We start from the raw sequence: 19,375 nt of genomic DNA, 5'->3' as shown, positions 1-19,375 counted from the left end.
GAGGGTGTGGGGCCGGCTTACCTGCTCACCCTGGGAGGGTATGGGGCCGGCTTACCTGCTCACTCCGGGAGGGTGTGGGGCCGGCTTACCTGCTCACCCCGGAGGGTGTGGGGCCGGGTTACCTGCTCACCCCGGAGGGTGTGGGGCCGGCTTACCTCCCCACCCCGGAGGCCACCCTCGCACATGCAGACACTCCCCTGCGGCCTTCCTGGGCATCTTTCCATATCCGGTCAACAGATGTTCATGGAATTCATGGGAATGAATGGGGGTACTCTCTTTTACTCAAGGACTTCAACTTCATCAGAGTTTCTCGAGAACCTAAGCAGCCACCACGGCAGGAGGCTCGATGTGCCCCTGGGCTCAGGCAGGAGACTCAGAGGGATACGCTGCCTCCAGGGGCAGGGACAGTGGGGGGTGGGGTTCAGGATCCCAGGCAGGACCCCTGGAACACTGGTCACATATTGAAATATGAGGAACAAAAGCAGCCACCATTAGACGCCTATCCCATACCCACAGATGCACTGAGTGTCTTCGGGGAATTCCTACTGAACCCCACCAGAGCCCCAGGGGTCAAGGTCACCCAGCCAGCAGCCAGTCACACGCAGGTGTGTGTGGTCCCAACTCCTGGGATCTCAGACACTCCCTTCCTACTGACGGAACATGGATGTGTACTCAGAACTCAGAGAACAGACCCTGATCGCAGAGGATCTTTCCAGGCTGGGAACTTCACTGCCACTTTTCACAGTGAGTCTAAGCAAAAGCCAATTCTGAGTCCTAAAATCAAACCTCCTGAGCATCAGCAGCCTGTGAATGGTGTCTGCACACACGGCCCCCAAGGACTCTGCTCAGAAATGCCACAGTCGGGCCTGCGGGAAGGGGAGCTTATTCGGAATTTCTCTATTCGACTTCAAGGCAGCTTTAAGCAGAATCTGCTGTGGATGAGCATCCACTTTAAAACACGATTAGGCATTTTCAAGATGCCACCTCAAATACGGCAATTCTGCATTCTCACAAGAAGAACCAAGGACTTTTTGGTGGTGCGGCCTTGTCTCCTGGTGAACACTAGAGGGCGCATTAGGCCTAAGAATCCTTTCTCCCTTCTGTATCAGGATAAACAGCTCTGGCTCTGAAGGTTTCAGGAGGGAGAGTGACCAGTGGCCACTCCACGTATGCTTTAAAAAAAAAAAAAAAAAAAAGGTGGGGGGAGGTGCTCTCCAGGAAGCCCAACTCTAACATCTCCCATCTAGCACACTGAGAAGATGCTTTTAGTTTGTTTTTTTTTTTTTCCTTGTGATGGAGTCTCCCTCTATCTACTAGGCTGGAGTGCAGTGGCACGATCTTGGCTCACTGCAACCTCCACCTCCCCAAATTCAAAAGATTCTCCTGCCTCAGCCTCCCAAGTAGCTGGGATTACAGACACCTGCCATCATGCCCGGCTTTTTATTTTATTGAGACAGAATCTCCCTCTGTCACCCAGGCTGGAGTGCAGTGGAGCGATCTCAGCTCACTGCAACCTCTGCTTCCTGGGTTCAAGTGATTCTCCTGCCTCAGCCTCCTGAGTAGCTGGTATTACAGGCATGCGCCACCATGCTTGGCTAACTTTTCTATTTTTAGTAGAGACAGGGTTTCACCATGTTGGCCAGGCTGGTCAACTCCTGACTTCAAGTGATCCACCTGCCTGGGCCTCCCAAAGTGCTGGGATTACAGGCATAAGCCACACACCTGGCTGGAAAATGCTTTTAGTTTATGCCACACTATTTTTCTGGGCTTTTGTAGGTTCCTGATCAAGCAGCCAGTCATCTGCCTGGGCAACCTCCTACTTAGACCACACCTAAGTGCAGTACATACAGCTGACGTCCTAAAGAGAAACGTCTCACATCAGAGCATGGATGGGCACGTCAGAGAGGCTAATTTTAAAAGAATTCGCAAAACAGTCTATTAACAGCCACAACAAAAATGAAGGGATATACAATTTTTCCTGATAGGATTATTCGTATGTTACCCATATTTCTGACAAAGCAGTTTTAAAGCTAACCTCCATCTGACTTTTATAAACATCCTATGTGACATCTTAGACCCTAGTGGCAGACCCAGCACAACCATGGGTCTGTGATCAAGAGCGAGGACGTTGTGTCTCAGGCCATGTGACAGCCACTCCACTAAGAGACCAAGTTCCAAGTGACCCTGAGAGAAAACAAGAAATGTGCCCAGTTGGATTCTCTGCTGTCTGAGGGGCCTGCCAGATTAAAAATAAGATACAGATCGTAAGATGGTGACAAACAGAATTTAATAAACAGAACTGCTCTATGTTCAAAATCAGCTCTATTTTCAAGGTGCACTGAAAGATAAGCTTTAATAGATTGTTTATGAATCATTTTATAGAACAGAGAATTAAAATATAGCAGAAAAAATATATATGTATTTGACTATATATGTTTATATACAAAACATATACACACACACACATATATGTATTTTTTTTCCAGAAAACAAGGGAAAATAGATTTTATTTTTCCTAAAGCACCTGGGATATGTGTGTGTGTGTTGTTTTCAGGTTGTTAAATGAGTAGTTTCACCACAGAATCAAATCAGGAAATGTGATAATTTCAGTTCCATAATTTTTCCCAAAAAAGTGAGCGTTCAGTAGGCAATTTTTCCTTCTTTAAAGCATTTTTTAAACTCCCCCATACTGAAAATATGTAACGGTTAGAATCCTTTCAAAACAATCTGCACACGAACATCACTCACCCTGGGTTCCCACCAGAACCAGAGGAATCTCGCTCGTGTTCCGATAGTTGGCCATTCGACTGTAGTAGTGGTAAACGGTCTGGAAACTTATTTCATCCTCCAAGCTGAAGACAAATATAACAGCGTCCACCCACATGGCAAACTAGGGAGAGAAGAAGGGGAGGAGAGCAGGAGCTGAGTGAGAAGGCTTCATTAAGAACGGAGATGTCTGCATGGCAGCAGGCAACAGGGGACGGCAGGAATCCCCTTGGTCGCACGCTGGGTGCTTGACTTTTGACTGTCACTTTTACACACTGTCATGGCACCACGTCCTCCTCCTGAGCACACCGTGCCTGGTGTTCCCCTTGGGAATGGGCTCTTCATCCTGTTCCCACTCAAGCCACTCTGTCTTCAGAGGACACAAACCACACAGTCTCCCCGCGGTCCTCATGCTCCTGGCCTGTCCACCCACTGCCCCGACCTGCCAAGGCGGCCCCGCAGACAGAGAGCCAGCCCCACCTCCTGCCAGAGCCCCTCAAACCCTAGGGCTTTCCACTGTACTCTCAACCTCTTAAGGAAGCCTTGCTGGACCCCTCATACCTGCTCAGAACCCCCCCACCCCTCAGTCCTTCCCACTCGCTACTGCAGTGGCTGGCCTACTCTGTTGAAGGGTAAAGATTCAACCCAGGCTCATCCTTGGCTGAACTCCTGCTGCACCCCTGCGAAGAAATGACTACTTATTTTCAGGGAAATTAACAAAACTTAGGGAAGAAAACTTCACAATAGCCTGACTCTTGCCATTTTGTCCTTGCTTTGCCGTATTCATTTTATTCTTGTCTTGCCAGTTGAACCTACATCACATCCTCTTTCTGACAAATACCCACACAGTCAGGCATATACTAGTACCTCATTTAGTACCAATAACCATCTTGGAAAACTGGAGCTGAGTGAGTGGAGGCTCCCTGCAGGGCAGCGACTTCCCACACTCACTGCAACCGGCTCAGCAAATCTGACATCAGGTCTATCTGGCAACAAAGATCCTTCTCTTTCCAAGTGCAAATTTGAAAAACAAAACCGAAATCCATCCTGTCTGCTTTCTCTAAAAGAAGCTGTAGTTTCTAGACAGGTTTTTATGGCCAAGGTTGTCACCTCTAATACATTTGGGGAAAGTTTTTAATGGGTTAAACTCTGACTTCTGCATGTAAGTGAAAAGTGTATTCAGTCATATGTAAAACATGTATATGATAAAATGTAACCCAAAGTTCTAATGATAAATACAAAATGAAATGAGAATGAGGACTTGAAAACAAAGAAGGCCGCGAGAGGCCTGGGAAGATGGTGATGGCAACTTCCACAGAGCGTGCCAGGACCAAGGCTGACAGAAGGCATCTCCTTTTCCTCTTCTTTGCCTTGAGGAAGGCTCTTCCTGTCTCTTCCAAGAAAGCGGGAGGAGTAGACTCCCCCTGCACCCACGAAGAGTGCTGGCTGACCCAGAACCAGACCTCAGTTTCCGAGCCGGGAGCTGAAGCCCATCTGAGCGTCCACCCAGGAAACGTGAACCGTGGCTCTCATCTCCCAAGGGTGCATTCTGACTTCCCCAGCTCCTTGTGTGGGGGGCACCCAACAAATAACCCCCCACTCTAACATGTTCACCATCAGAAAACTGAAACTATGCTTTGGGGTTTGCTTTTTAAGACAAAGTCTCACTCTGTCGCCCAGGCTGGAGTGCAGTGGTGAGATCTCGGCTCACTGCAACCGCCTCCTTCTGGGTTTAAGTGATTCTGCTGCCTCAACCTCCCAAGCAGCTGGGATTACAGGCACGTGCCACCACACCTGGCTAATTTTTGTATTTTTAGTAGAAATGGTGTTTCACCATGTCGGCCAGGCTGGTCTTGAACTCCTGACCTCAGGTGATCCGCCTGCCTCAGCTTCCCAAAGTGCTGGGATTACAGGTGTGAGCCACTGCACCTAGCCTCTTCTGTAGATTTTTCTCTATATTTAAGCTTTTGTGCTTCATATACTGCTAAGACTTGCTTTTTAATTGTGGAGAAAAAAAGCTTGTTTCCAGTCACTCAAAACATTTATGTGCTGGGGAAAACGGAAAATCAACTCAGGTGATTCTAAATGTTACCTACTTCTTTCTCCTATCACCAGCCACAGGAGGGACCTTGCCTCCAAGAGTTCCTTTGTAGCAGAACAAACACGGTCCTATACATTCAGTGGGACTAAGAAAGTGCTGACTTTTATCAGCATCTGACTGATAGGATCCTATCAGACCTCTAACTTTGCCCTGCTGTACTATAAACTACCAGATGGTCACTGAACGTGGGCTCAAACTGCTTTGTAACTGTTTTCACTTTTAACACGTCTTCAAGGTGTTTCCTTGTTATGATCGAGTACATGGTATTGTTAATGCTAAGAAACAAAATTTTACACACTTTAACATCCTTGAAATCAGAATGCACCTAATTATTGCGGCTGTTTCATAAGTTTAATTGGCAGCATTCTTCTTTTGAATATTGGTGTTTCAGAGTCAGTGCAACATGGCAAATCTGTGGCATCTTCTGTATAACTGCACAGCCCTCCAACCTGTGGAGTACTAGACCTGAGGCCTAAGAAGTCCTGTATTCAGTATCTTTCACTTTCTCCATCTTACAATCCTATTGCTGCACGTTCACAAAAAGGGAAGTCCAGGAAATAACGCCAAGAAAATGTCTGACGTTCTGTTTGCATTCGAGGTCACTAGCCATTACCAGCTCTTGGCTCCTTTAAAGTGTTTAACTGGGCTGGGCGCGGTGGCTCACGCCTGTAATCCCAGCACTTTGGGAGGCGGAGACGGGTGGATCACAAGGTCAGGAGATCGAGACCATCCTGGCTAACATGGTGAAACTCCGTCTCTACTAAAAATACAAAAAATTAGCCAGGCGTGGTGGCAGGCGCCTGTAGTCCCAGCTACTCAGGAGGCTGAGGCAGGAGAATGGCCTGAACCTGGGAGGTGGAGCTTGCGGTGAGCCGAGATCGCGCCACTGCACTCCAGCCTGGGCAACAGAGCAAGACTGTCTCAAAAAAGAAAAAAAAAATAACAATAATAATAATAATAAAGTGTTTAACTGGTAAATTATGCTGTACGTAAAACAAAGCGGGTTAAATAAACCAAAAAAAGAGATCTTCCACACTCATGTTTTGTTATTTCCAGAATGTCCATCTTTCCAGGAACTTCCAAAGAAACCATAATATGCTTCATACCGGCTTTCGGTGGAGACTGCCTTGCTTGGGCCAAGGCCAGGGCGGCACAGAGGGGCCAACGCCTGTAGTTACCAGAGACAGAGAGAAGACGGGACTCCCAATTCCACCCAGCAAGCTCTCTAACTCTCATTGCTCTAGAGATCAAACCACTCAAAGGAAAAGGCCAAAAAACAAACCAAACGACAGAAATTTCCAGATGTCATTTCAACTGGGTTCCCCAACCAGGGCAGAGTGAGTGTTTCCTGCCTTTTTAAAAACACAGAAAGTGAAAAGCCACCACATAAACCCAACTTCCCTGCAGGATTTAATCTGGAAAAAACAAAAAAAGAATTAGCTTCTTAGAGATGAGAAAAAATGCAGTGAGAGGAAACATTTTTTACGGGGTTTCCACTTTTTTGGAAAGCACGTCACCGATTTCTAGAAGCACTTCTTGAATCAAACCTTAGAAAACAAAGGGAAAAAAAGCAGGCTTGGGGCGTGCACGTATACTCACCTGCGCCTCCGGGGGGCCCCCTTCATCTCTGATCAGCAGTAGATAGCTCTGTCCATCAACGACAATCTCTTTCTTGAACCTGCCACCTGCCACACACACAAAACATCTTGTTACACAAGAACAACAGAGAGTGAGGAGGGCAGACAGACGTGGGCTTCGCTTGTGGAAAAATACACCCTAGGCTGTTGCCCTGGAGGCAACTGAGTATTTAGGATGTTGCCAGCAAATGCTGAATTTTAACAGAGTCGAACTCAGATTTAAATGTTTGTCTTTAAGAACCCGTGTGCGTTTCCAGTTAGAAGGCACAGCCTCCTTCGCAATGCCAGACACTCATGGCCAAGAAGCATGGACTTTTCATGTGGGCTTTCTATATAAATTCAGGAATTCTCACTCACTGGGAAACAGAGAACACCAAAATTGTCATTCTCTTGTTGGGTTCACAAAACTGAAACAAATTTTTCATGCTTAACAGGTGCCTGATCTGTAACCTCTTGGTAAATTACAGGGCCGAGAACCTGTATTCTCCTCAAGAGAAACCCAGTTCTTGAAAGGGAGACATAGAACATCATGAGAATGGTGTTTCCAGAGTCACAGGTCACAATTAGGGGAGGGACGCTTCACTACTACACACGGGTTAGACAGAAACTACTGGATGGGACCTCCGCACAGGAGGAGACAGCAGAGCAGCGGCTGACAGGAGGCGTTAGAGACCACGCGGGGTTAGCAGGAGACCACCAGGACCCTGCAGGAAAAGAGGTGACCACGAGGAGGGGTGCGGGCATGAGGGGCCCGGTGCTACCCTGGACGTCCCAGCCCCTGAGGCTCTCAGGAGGGGATGGTACAAGGTTGCTGCAGTGCCCAGCCCTGCCCGCTAGGCCAGCCCTGCTCCTGCTCGGCAGCGGGAAGGATTCCACCCTGGCTCCTCTGCCTTCTCCAATGACAGATGCCCCCCTCCAGATCCTGGGTTCTGAGACCACGCTAGGGAACCCTCACGGGGATTCGGAACTCTTGTTTTAGAGAGGGAAGGCACGCATTGGTTCCTAGCTCTCATCTCCCGCCCCTCTGTGCAGATGCTGTCCAGAAACCCTGTCTAAACCCCAAATCGCTGGACCCAGAGGACAATGCTGCCAGAGCCCACAGGCTGCCTGCCAGCTCCTCTGCCACCCAGAGCCACAATTTGATTCCCTCCCCTGCGACGGGAACCTTCCCTCCTAGAATTTTGGGTCTGAACCACGTCAGTGCCCGAGAAGCAAAAAATCGGAGTCCCCATCCCATCCTGAAAGTGTCCGAGGCCCTCCAGACGGGCACCTACCCTCTGAGGCCACAGAGGGCTGACTGGGGTGCTGGGGCGCTGGCTCGTTCCCGCGAGCTCCTGCGCGCTCGTGTGCTCACACTCAACACCTACGCCACCATCACAGGCAGCCGCATTTGCTAAAGCAAATAAATCTGCTGTTCAGTTCACTCAATAACACAACAATGAAGAAAACCTTTTGATGTTAAAGCAGATAAACTCTCATTTTGCTGTCCCCCCAATCACTGAAACAAGACAGCAGGGCCCACTGGAAATGGTCAGGCTGAGGCCCGCTAGCAGGGGACACATCCAGGCCAGTCACGACGCTGGGTCCAGACAGGGTGAGCCCCAGCCGTACGAAGGTCCCAAAGACTCAGGGTCCCTGAATCGCGAGTCCTCACAGGCAAAAAAGAAATGCTTTTCTAGCAGAGCTGTTGTCATCATGACACAAGCTGGGAAACATCTGACACGGCTGGACGTCCCCACATATGTGACGCTACTGCAGACGGTCGCCCCTAGACCCGGATACTGGCCTAGCTCTGCCTGAATCCTGGCTCTGCCACACACAGCTGTGTAGCCTTGCCCCACCTCGCCCCACCTCAGTGTCCCCAGATGTAAAGGGGATGACGTCCTAGCAGGCGAGGAGTAACAAGTTGACACAAAGAACCCTGACAGTACCCAGCCAGGTCTTATTCGAAATTTCTGCCAAGGTTCTTTTAACCTGCTTTAATAAAAGTCGTATTTAACATTGAATAAGCCTGCTTACGACAGAAAAGTCTGCAACAGTGATAGTAGTAGTATTTCCCTTTTAAAAAAAATTTAAAAAGAGATCCTGGAAACCTGCTGTATCTTGGTGACATGAATTGAATTTGACCGTTTTAAGAAAAATAACATTTAAGGCTGGGTGCAGTGGCTCACACCTGTAATCCCAACACTTTGGGAGGCCGAGGCAGGTGGATCACCTGAGGTCAGGAGTTCGAGACCAGCCTGACCAACATGGTGAAACCCTGTCTCTACTAAAAATACAAAAATTAGCCAGGTGTGGTAGTGGGGCCCTGTAATCCCAGCTACTCGGGAGGCTGAGACAGGAGAATTGCTTGAACCTGGGAGGTGGAGGTTGCAGGGAGCCGAGATCGTGCCACTGCACTCCAGCCTGGGTGACAGAGCAAGACTGTGTCTCAAAAAAAAAAAAAAAAAAGAAAGAAAGAAAGAAAAATAACATTTGAAAAGGAAATCTGTTACTCTTTATTTGGACAAAAATCTTCTCCTTCATACCCTGTTCTGTGCATGGCCCCAGGCACCAGCCCACCAGGTTCAAATCCCTGCTGCGCCCTCCCTCGCTGAGTGACCTCCGGCAAGTAACTCAACTGCTCGATGCCTCAGTTTCCTCACCTGTGAAATGGGGGTAAACAGAGCCTTCCTTAATGAGTTAATGCGTGAAAAGCTCTTAGAACCCTGCTTGGGACAGAGAGGAGCTCAGCGAACAGGGATCCTCACCATCCCTGCCCCATTTATCTCACCCCCAAGTGTTCTTAATCTCCCTCTGCTCTCCTTCCCTACCCCTCACATTCATTGAAATCATCTACACTCCTTTGTTAGGTTTCTGCACAAGTTTCCCGCCTGCCCGCGCTCACTCCTGGCCTCGGTCCCTCCTTCCCCTAACATATATCACAGCCAGAGGGACCTCGCCGCCACACCGTCCCGACCCTGTGTCCTGAGCCCCACATGTGCTCCTCTGTGTCCTCCGGATGCTGAGTGCCCTACAGGGCCCCGGCTCCAGCCCTGCCCTCTGATGGTTGCCCCAGATACAAGGGTACGTGGAAGCCCTCCCTGCTTGATGAACCCTAGGGTTCAACTTTGATGAGGCTTCGTCTTGTTGAAGCATGCTGGCCCCAGGTCCCATTCCTCAATCACTAAGACTGTGTCACCTCCAGAGCAAGAAGGGAGGAGTGGAGCCTGTCCCAGGGGCCCTGCAACGCCGGTGTCCCTCGGCTGCCTACCTCTCTGGGAGTGGGAACTTGGGGAGCTTCACCACCCAGCTCTCATGGAATGACCATGACACCTTGGCAGATGACCCTCCCTGTTGCATGTCAGGTGAGCACACACAGGACGGATTTCACGTCCATCCTCTCCTTTGCTTCCTCTAACATGTTTTTGCAGAGTCACGTTCACAAGTGAAGCTTCCAGGTGGCTGAATCACAATATTCAAGTTACGAAAAGTTCCCTAGGAGGGCACTGAACCGTCTCATTTCTGCTCTCCTGAAGTCTCTGGCTTTGTGACCTCAAGCAAAGGACTCCAGGCCCAACTTTCACTGCCTCTAAAAGGAGCAGTGATTCCTTCTCCCATCAGCAAGGTCTCTTTGAATCCTAAAGTCAGTTTACATTCCCCCCGCAGATACAGAGTATAATTAACAGTTCTTTTCAGCATTTTACAATTTCAAACACTAGATACTGGTAATTGATTTGCATGATTTTTTTTCATATTACACTTAAATCAGAAAGCAAAAATTAAATACTGCTAAGTATTTGCCACGAACCCAAAGGTGAATAATAAGATAAAATTTAGCCAGGTGCTCCAGCAGCCAGGTTGTAAGAAAGCAAGAATGTCTTTACTGGGGAAATTTTCAAAAGGTCCTACAGGGCACTACTGATAGGAGCAGGCTCAGCTCAATAGGACCACTGGGCCTTGAGAAGTCTGGGCTGGCAGGTAGGTAACACTTTAAAATTCCTTTTCTACACTTGAACCACTTTAACCACGGAAGGAGAGCCTTACGATGACAGCATGGTTGGCAACAAGCTGGTGTTCCGCAGGCACCACCACTTGCATCATTTGAAATTCAACCCACCATTTCATCAGATCTCATCCCAGTCATTAGATTTTTCATTGTTTTGTGTTTTGTTTTTTGAGACACAGTCTCACTCTGTTGCCTAGGCTGGAGTGCGGTGGCACGGACATGGCTCACTGCAGCCTTGACTGCCTGGGCTCAAGAGATCCTCCCACCTCAGCCTCCCTGAGTAGCTGGGACCACGGACATGCGCCGCCACACCTAGATAGATGAGATGGGGCCTCATTATGTTGCCCAGGCTGGTCTTGAACTCCTGGGCTCAAGCGGTCCACCTGCCTCAGCCTCCCAAAGGGAGATCTTTTTTTCCACCAAAATTTTAGAGGATACCATCAAATTCTACATCCAGTTTCAAGCTGAATGTAGCTTTTTAAATGCCTATTTTGTCCCCATTTCCATGTATTTTCCTGCAGGTCTCTTTCGCCCACCTGTATCCTCCCCGCACCTGATGCACAGCTTGGCCCATGGCCCATGTGACAGACCTGCCATGAGTGATGTGCAACCTTCTCTGCTGCCAATTATGATGACGTAACATTAAATGACATCAGCATAACTTCATTCTCAAAAATGGTTTTCAGTTTCCCCAAACCTGATGTCCCTGTCAGACAGACATCTGGCCCAGGCACACCTGTGAACAGGTGCTAGGCGAGCTCCGCGGGCAGGGGCCAGTGCCTACCCTGGAACCGTAGCACCTCCGAACGGCGGGCACCCCCAGGCTGAGGAACCAGACAGATCAGCCGTGGCTCCCTGACCCTAAGGTGGAACCAGGTCACTGGGCAGCTGTGACAGCATCTCAGTGAGAGGGGAAAACAGAGTCCCAGTCTCACTGAAATCTGTGCTTCCCCAGGACACAAGGATGTCACCGGAGGTAAAGAGCATCACATGGAATCCTCAGCCTAGAGCAGAGGGAGGTGAGAACAGAACCCACATCCTTTCTGGGCTTGGCTTTCTGCACTGAGTTTAAAGCAGAATGGAGTGCTCTCACCTCGTCTGAGCTACTTGGGGATACAGCGGTACCATCTTCTTGTCTCAACTCAACTTCAAGTGCAATGTGCAATGTATTAGGTTTCTGGTTCACCCCAAGGCAAGTGTTTGGGGTTCCCAGAACACGTGGAAACTGCGCTGGGTACCTTAGTTTGCCCTTGAGCTTGTATTCGTAAGCGAGTCGAGGTCTTAATTTCTCCCTAAATCCCACACTGCAGAGAGAAAAGTATATGGAAGGTGGAACTGAGTTATTTCCACCAAGATGCTGAAGTGGATGCATTCGCTGCGAATGAACCGGGAAGAAAAGGATACAGCTGCACTCTTTTGTTTTTTAAATACCTTTTTCTAAGTCCTCATAGCCTTTCATGATTACTATTCTGAATCCTGTCTTACAATGTGAGAGCCAGTTTTAAATTTGGGGTGCTGGGGGAAGCAAAACAACTGGGTTCCTTCAAGTTTCTGCACTCACGCGAGGTGGAGCTACGCAGAGCCTCTTCAACACAAGTGCAGTCTACACAGAGAGAAGTCGGAGAGGGAGATCATCTATGCTGTCATTTCTGCTTTAAGAAAAAAAAAAAAAGAGAAAACTGAATTTTCCCATTCCAAAAAAAAGGGCCCTTTTGGGAGTCAACATTGCAACAGATGTTTGGCGTTTCTGTCATTTTGGCTAATTGAACTGAAAGCTATCAACGTATCATTAACAGTCCTCCAAGCGACAGCTATGGCAACGACAGTGTGTCTTCCAACGCTGTCGTCTACAAAGCACTTGTTTTCCCACATCATCTCCGTTAGCCCTCACCCCATCTCATGATGCAAACATCACTGGCAACACCCAAATCCACTCAGGTGGAAAAGGAGTTCAGACACACAGCAAGAGCTCCATAGCCACCACACAGCAGGACCAAGACTCAAATCCAGACGCTCTGTTTCTTACCCCTCCTCTCTTCCATGTGAACTTCTGCTAAGACAAGCCCTACAGAAACAAAGCCGGCAGCCTCCGTGTTTGCTGCGTTTTGCAGCACCCACAGGGCCAACATCAAACAGGCAGAGAGGCGGGACTATCTTATCCTCACTCCACTCACACTCGGGAAGGGTGGCCTCTGTCTTTAGCTCCAATAATCATCACTGCTTAGGAAACTAAAAAGACAGACATCTGTCTGTAACTTGCATTTTTTACTGTTGATTTTTATCTTTTTAAAGTGTTTTTAATTTTTATTGTTCTCTTTATTTTTTTTTCATGCCTGAGCTAAGGATGAAAATGACTCTTGACTTCAAAGCTGCATGTGTGGAGCCCACTGTTTCCCTTTGCCATTAGAGAGGGGAGGGACCTCATGGCAGTGTCTGATCAAGATGCAGTGGAGCTACCCTGGTTCTTTCAGCAGATGCAAGCTGGCCACACCTCGTCAACTGCCCAGCGCTGTGGGGTTCAGACTGGAAGGGAGAAAAACAGGAGGAGCATGGCTGGCAGGTCCTGGGTCCCCTTCGGCCACGTGTTTGGGATTCTCTTCCAGGAAAACATTTTCAAAATTCATCTACAATATTCTTTGTTACTGAGTGCCATGATGACATCGGGAGAAAATCTGCAAACAGTATTATTCCCTAATTATTTTTAACAAGTGGGATGAGATGGATACCTTGAAAAGGACAATCGGCCCTCGTTTTTCCCTAGGAGAATACTTAAAATTTCAATCATGAATGCGCCAGAAATCTGTAAAAAATTAATTTGGCTCATTTAACTTTGATAAAAATACTGAAGTCAGTCACTAATGTTGCGGTTTTGGAAAAGTTTTGTATTGTGACATTTAAAAGGAATTTTGGACCACATATTATTTATACACTGGGAAAAAGGTTTTATTGGTAACATCTTTGTTTACAAAATTTAGCCAAATCAGATTTCACTTCCTCTCCCAACTTTTTTTTTTAATTTACATTGTAAAACACAAAGTAACTACTATACAAAGGTACCAGCAGTGAGTGAGGACACCGCACATGGCGACTGTTGACTATTTCCGTGGGTGAAACACTCCGGGGTTCTGACCCGCAGTGAAGTGAGCACTTAACACACGATTTCCTTGGGCAGGCCACGGTCTCTCATGGTTTCATTTAACCCAGATCTAAGTAAGGTACAAAAGGAACACAGAAAAAGAAAAAAGCCAAACTCCAGGTTAAGATGGCAGATTAGAACTTCACTGTAACTGAATTTTCTTTCCTCCTTTCCTAATAAAACAAGGGGGAAACATTAAAGCCAGAAGGAAGGAACTTCACCATCCAACAAGAAAAGGGGCACAGCTTTACAGAATAAACCTCAAAAAACGCAGGCTCTAAGGAACAAAAAGGAAGATTTGAGCTGGGCGGAGGCTCCTCATCTCTCCTACAACCTGAGCCAACACCCCATCACTTCACCCCAAAGTGCGCAGGGAAGAAACGGAAGGGGCAGCCGTGGCCTCATCTTTTTGGTCTCCTGACTGAGGAATGGAAATAAGAAAGCCCCAGAAGTGAATGGCCCAGCAAAGGCTCTCCGGAAGTGAAGAACATCCGGCAAAGGCCCTCCGGAGGCGAAGAACATCCGGCAAAGGCTCTCCGGAGGTGAAGAAGATGCCTGCGTTGCCTGGTGAGCAGAAGTGATCCATGCAGGGGGGCACCTCAAGGGGAACAATGATATATTCCTCCCACCCCCAGGATGGGTGAAGGGAACCTGGAAGAGGACGTGGTAAATTCCCAGGAAGAGCAGAGCCCTGGTCCCTAATGAAGGGCAGACTCCTTCAACGGGAGGCAGTTCCCTCCGACTAGAGGGACGGCAGGGCATGGATGCTCAGTAAATCCTGGGATCTCCAGGAGAACGGCATCCAGTCTCAGGTCCCGCAGCGCGGGCAGTGAGACTCGAAAGATGCCCCCAACACCCCTGTGGCTGGCTGGGGGAGGTGGCTGAGGTCCGGCAAATGGGAGTGTGGGTAGAATGGTCTGGCCCATCTCGTCTAGGACACTCAGGATGAGAGCATCTCCTCTCCCTCACCTTCTCCCACCACAGGAAGCAGGGCGGTCAGGGGCTCCCAACAGCCTAGATCTGACTCAGAATGAGGGAGAAGCCTTCCCAGTGGTCAGCGTCAGTCTCAAGGAAAGACAGTATCTGGGAAGAGAGGTCCAAGCTGAGAAGGCTGAGGAGCAGGACTGGGGACATTATGCAAAGGGCTCCCCAGCAGGGAAAACGGGATAACGGGAAGGCGGGAAAGGCTTGGGGAGAGGAAGGAGGGAAGGGAACAGAAGAGAAACAAAGCAACAATGGAGAAGAAAACAAAGCTCAAAAAGCAGAAGGAAGTCCCTTATAACCGCTTCCCACTCCAATGTGACTTAAGAAAGAACAGCCATTCCATGAGACGAGAAACTCCAGTATGAGAATTTGAAACGACGAGATAAAATGGAAACGTCCAGATCTGAGGATCAAAACGGCATTTGGGGAAATGATGAATAAAATTAGAAAAAGTAAGGAGCAGAAGAGACAAGGCTGAAAGCTGAGTTTCTGACACACAGGAACGGCTTGAAACAGACAGTCAATGAGATTAAAAAGACAGAGGTAAAGTATTTAAGAGAGAAGTTCATTGACAAATGAACCTAAACAAAAGGATAAATGTTATCTCTGACAACACATCCGTGACAAAAGAACTCAAAGACTATTCGAAGATAAAAGACAAAGGAATGTTCCTGAGACGCAGAAAGATCTGAATCCGCAGATCAAAAGTGCACGCGACACACCAGGAAAATGTGACACAGATTCACAACTTTCAAGATGAGAAAACTGAGGTCTGGGGAAAAACAGCACACACTGGCCGAGGGGGGGTTTCTTATTGGCTGCAAGACCTCAGAGCAGCAGGGTTTCAAAGTGAGTTCCAAGGAGCACTTTTCCAAGGAGGCATCAGCGAGTTCAAAACTGGCTACAGGGCTAGGCGCGGTGGCCCACACCTGTGATCAATAGCTCAACAGCTGCTCTGGGGTCTCACCTGGCCCAATGTGTGGGCTCAGCTCCAGTCCACTGGGCGAGGAGAAGTCCTTCTGAACCCCTTCAGCACATCTGCTGACAGTGAAATGAGTGGCAGCCCTCTGGGCAGCAATGGAGGGGAATGGGCTCTGAGCCACCTTCCAAGAACCCACCTCAGGCCCATACCTCTAGGCTGTGTGACCCTGAATAGCTTTTGTGGCCTCTGGTGCCTCTGTTTCCTTAGGTATAAATGAGTTAATCCATGTCGGCTGTCTGTCAGCTTCCTGAAACGTCACAAGTGGCTCAAAAAAAGTTAACGAATGACTGCTACATTACGATGATGACTATACCATTTCCAAATGGAAACTCACACACAGAGGGAGAGTTTTGAAATGCTAATTCAATGAACAGAAGAAGCAAAACTGCAACAACCAGAACATGAGAGATGCCTGTCTTCTGTTCAATTCCTGTAGGAAAGCCAGGCCTCTTCCTAATACGCAGCCATAACTCCATGCTTTCTGGAAGATCCAGGATACGTCTTTTCCCTTACATCAAAACAGCACGTCTTGGACAAGTGCTTCTCAAATGGCTCTAGGAAAAAGATTCTATAAATCTCCAGTAAAGGAGTCCATGTTTATCCAAGTGTGTGGCATGTTCCTAAAGTCAGACCAGAGCTTCCAGGTAAGCAAGTGATAAAATAACAAAGGGGAACGCATCTGCTGTATACTCAGCCAAGGATACAATCTGGTTCCTATTAGTGTGAGCTCCTTTTCTGCAACTACACCACAAAGGCCTGTGCCTGTTTCTCTATTACCACCCTACACAGGTCAAGAACATCTTGGTCATCTCAACCACCACCAAACAAATAGCCATCCCCATTACATGTCAGACACAGCCTTGATGCCAGGAATAGGGTGAACAAGACAAGGTCTCTGCCCTGATGGAGTTTTTTGTCCAGGGTAGCAGCAGAAGGAAACTGACTCATGTAAGACAAGGAGAGCCAGGCTGGGGGCTGGGGGTTGGGGTTGAGCTGCAGGCAGGCTCAGCCTGCACCTCTCGGAGAAAACGGTTGGGGGCTGCTTTTCAATCACCACTCTGAAGAAAAAAATAGTCACATAATGATGGGCCCTACCCAATAAAACCTAATATATAACCAAATAAGTAAACTATTGATTGAAAATCTTCCGATACCCACCAAAACAGTGGTGCTTGAATATTTCAGCATCTCCTGCTGTCTCTGAAATAGCCTGCATGGTCAACTATATATATTTAGTAATACACGTTTGGTTCTTGGGAGGAAAATGATTTTTTAATATTTTATACATTTATTTTAAGCATAAAAAAGGTAAATGGCATGGTAGCTCACACCTGTAATACCAGCACTTTGGGAGGCCAAGTCAAGAAGATTGCTTGAGCCCAGGAGTTCAAGGTATAGTGAGCTATGATGGCACCACTGCACTCCAACCCGGGTGACAGAGTGAGACCTTGTCTCATTTAAAAAAAAAAAAAGGTAAACGAAAGAGCATTGCAAAACTGGAGAAAGTGCCTAACTCCTCATCTGGGGTATTTAAATAAGGCTTTCTCACCAAGTAACAGCACCATGACCTGAGATGGATGCACAATGGCACAAGTGTTAGAATCCAGAGAAGGCGGGAAGCGAGTGGGACAGCAGAGTGCCAAGCAGGGGACCCTTGGCAGTTACTCGGCTGCCGACACAGGCACACAGGCTCCTTGTCCCTCACACCCTATTTCTCTACAATACTGCTTCCTATGTGAACATAACTTTAGATTAAATAATAATCAGCTTTACGTGAACTCTCTTTTTCAATATGCAATTCAGGAAGTGAGTATGTAAAAGTACGGGCTTATGAGCTGTTTGTCCACATATAATTCTCTGAATGTAAATAAGGTGCTTGTTTCAAGAAACTGAGAAAGGGTGGTTGCTATTTGATGAGCCTGCATGGAGAAACCAAGAAATCCTATGCGATTTGACTATTCTACGCCGTTTTTCCATACCGTAGGGTAGGGGGCTGGTGAACTGCCTGTGTAAAAGGCCAGAAAGTAAGTATTTTAGACCTTGCATGTTGTATCCTTCTTTGTTTTTATGTTTACGACTCTTTAAAAAAACTGAAAACCTCTGTTCTCAGGCAGTAGCAACGCAGACAAGGTGACAGGTCGCTGCTGTAGTCTCATCTTTGGTATTTCTTTTGTTGACAGATGCACTTTACTCTTCTAATTGCCAAACTCCTTTTTCTCTGGGGACTCTGGAAAACGCATTTGTAATGCTTACAATCCTGTGGTGACACTGTAATGGCTTTAATGGAAGGAGGCCAGCAGGTTGTCTCCAGGCCTGTGTCCCCAACCTAGCTGGGATTTTGATCCCCAGGAATACCCAAGTGGACCAACGCCCTGTTCTGGAAAGCACCAAGACCCAGTCTAGCCTCTCATCCACAAGTGGCAGAGGTGAGACTGCCATGAGAACACCCCTACAGCATCCTCGTGGGGGAGGGGGTCACTGGCTCTCAGGCTGAGCTGATCCTGCAAGGCCCAGTGGTTCTTCCAGGAACCTCCTGCCTCTGGAACATCTTGGAATGAGCTGCATCTGCCACTGAGGCACTGCCAGGCTCCCTGGGGCTCCCAGCCGAGATGCTGCCCAAGTTAAAGTGGGTGCCAGGTCACATGGTTCTAGACAGTCCAAACACACCTGGGAACCAGTTTTTCTTAGGCCCAATAAGCAGATGCGGGTCCTGAAGGGGCACACACCCTAGTTAGCGCAGGGGGCTTCATGGTGATGGGTTCCAGCAGCTCATCCCATTAGTCAATGTCAAGGTCCAGAGGTAGCCTGGGGATTCCCCTATCTGTCCTCTTAGGTCCCCCTCCAAAGCCAGTGCTCCTGCTAATAGCCTGGCTGGAGCCCTGGAGCCCTGGAGCCCAGCCGCTCTGACTCTATCATGCCTGCCCGGCCAACCCCACTTCTCCTCTCTCCGTCCCTGGGACATGGAAGACCCACACAGCAGCTGGCCTGGTCCCCTGCCAGATGGTGTGGCCACATCACGCCTGGGTTTTGACGATTCCTCCACATCCCCTGCTCTTGTCCAGGCTCCAAACCTCCCTTCTTCATCCAACCTAAACCTACTCCCTTCTTCTTAGTGTCTAGAGGGCGATGCTGCAGGCTGGCTTCCCCTCCTCCCAGCCCCGCTCTTGCTCCACCAGGCATGCTTTCATTTCAACGTATTTGGCCTTCAAAGAGCAAGTGCTGATTTTTTCCTTCTTGCTTGTGGTGGTGTTAATTTTTTAAAAACATACACAACATTAAGAAGTGGGGGTCAGAAAATAAATGCTGGCAACATGGGCTGCCCTCATACAACAAGAACAGACCACCACCAGCTTTCGGACCCAGGGCAGGCACCAGTAGCTGTCACACTAGCACTCCTCCTGCACCCAGACCCTGCCTCAGAATCCTCCTGAACACTGCGTTCCAGAAGCCACCAAGCATGGATAAAGGACTACACTGTGAGTTGAATCAGGTTTCCGTTTCTGGTCTGGGTCAATCATTAATGAATTTATTAGGTTAAGCCATTGGAACCATATGAAACTGTCATCTTTTGCAGATTATTGGCAGCTGTATATAGCCTAATTTACATTGATTTAAAAACGAACACACACACACACACACACACACACACACACAGAGTCTGGCCCATTCCTTTTCAGATCTCACAGCCAGCCAGTAGCACATGAAACAGAGGGGGGGAGCTTGGGGGCACCTTCACTACATGTCAGATTCTCCTGATGTAATTCTTTCTGGCACTCGACCT

At 48.2% G+C, this 19,375-nt stretch overlaps 1 protein-coding gene across 15 annotated transcripts in view; it reads right to left on the bottom strand.

Moving 5' to 3' along the window:
* Positions 1-19,375, bottom strand: part of AGAP1 (ArfGAP with GTPase domain, ankyrin repeat and PH domain 1) — a 635,310-nt gene that overhangs the window by 382,152 nt on the left and 233,783 nt on the right. For all 15 annotated transcript variants that reach the window (XR_008523125.2, XR_008523124.2, XM_054550021.2 and 12 more), the window contains 2 exons: positions 6,467-6,552; positions 2,749-2,890 (listed from right to left, as the gene is read on the bottom strand). Coding sequence is in view for 13 of the 15 variants with exons in the window: in XM_054550021.2 (XP_054405996.1) it covers positions 2,749-2,890; positions 6,467-6,552 (228 nt within the window). In the remaining 2 variants the exon portion in view is untranslated. The remainder of the gene's footprint in view (positions 1-2,748; positions 2,891-6,466; positions 6,553-19,375) is intronic.

This window comes from Pongo abelii, chromosome 11, assembly GCF_028885655.2.
Source record: "Pongo abelii isolate AG06213 chromosome 11, NHGRI_mPonAbe1-v2.0_pri, whole genome shotgun sequence".
NCBI classification, from domain to species: domain Eukaryota; kingdom Metazoa; phylum Chordata; class Mammalia; order Primates; family Hominidae; genus Pongo; species Pongo abelii.
The sequence above is the reverse complement of the archived record's forward strand: the minus strand, read 5'-3'. Positions and strand labels throughout refer to the sequence as shown.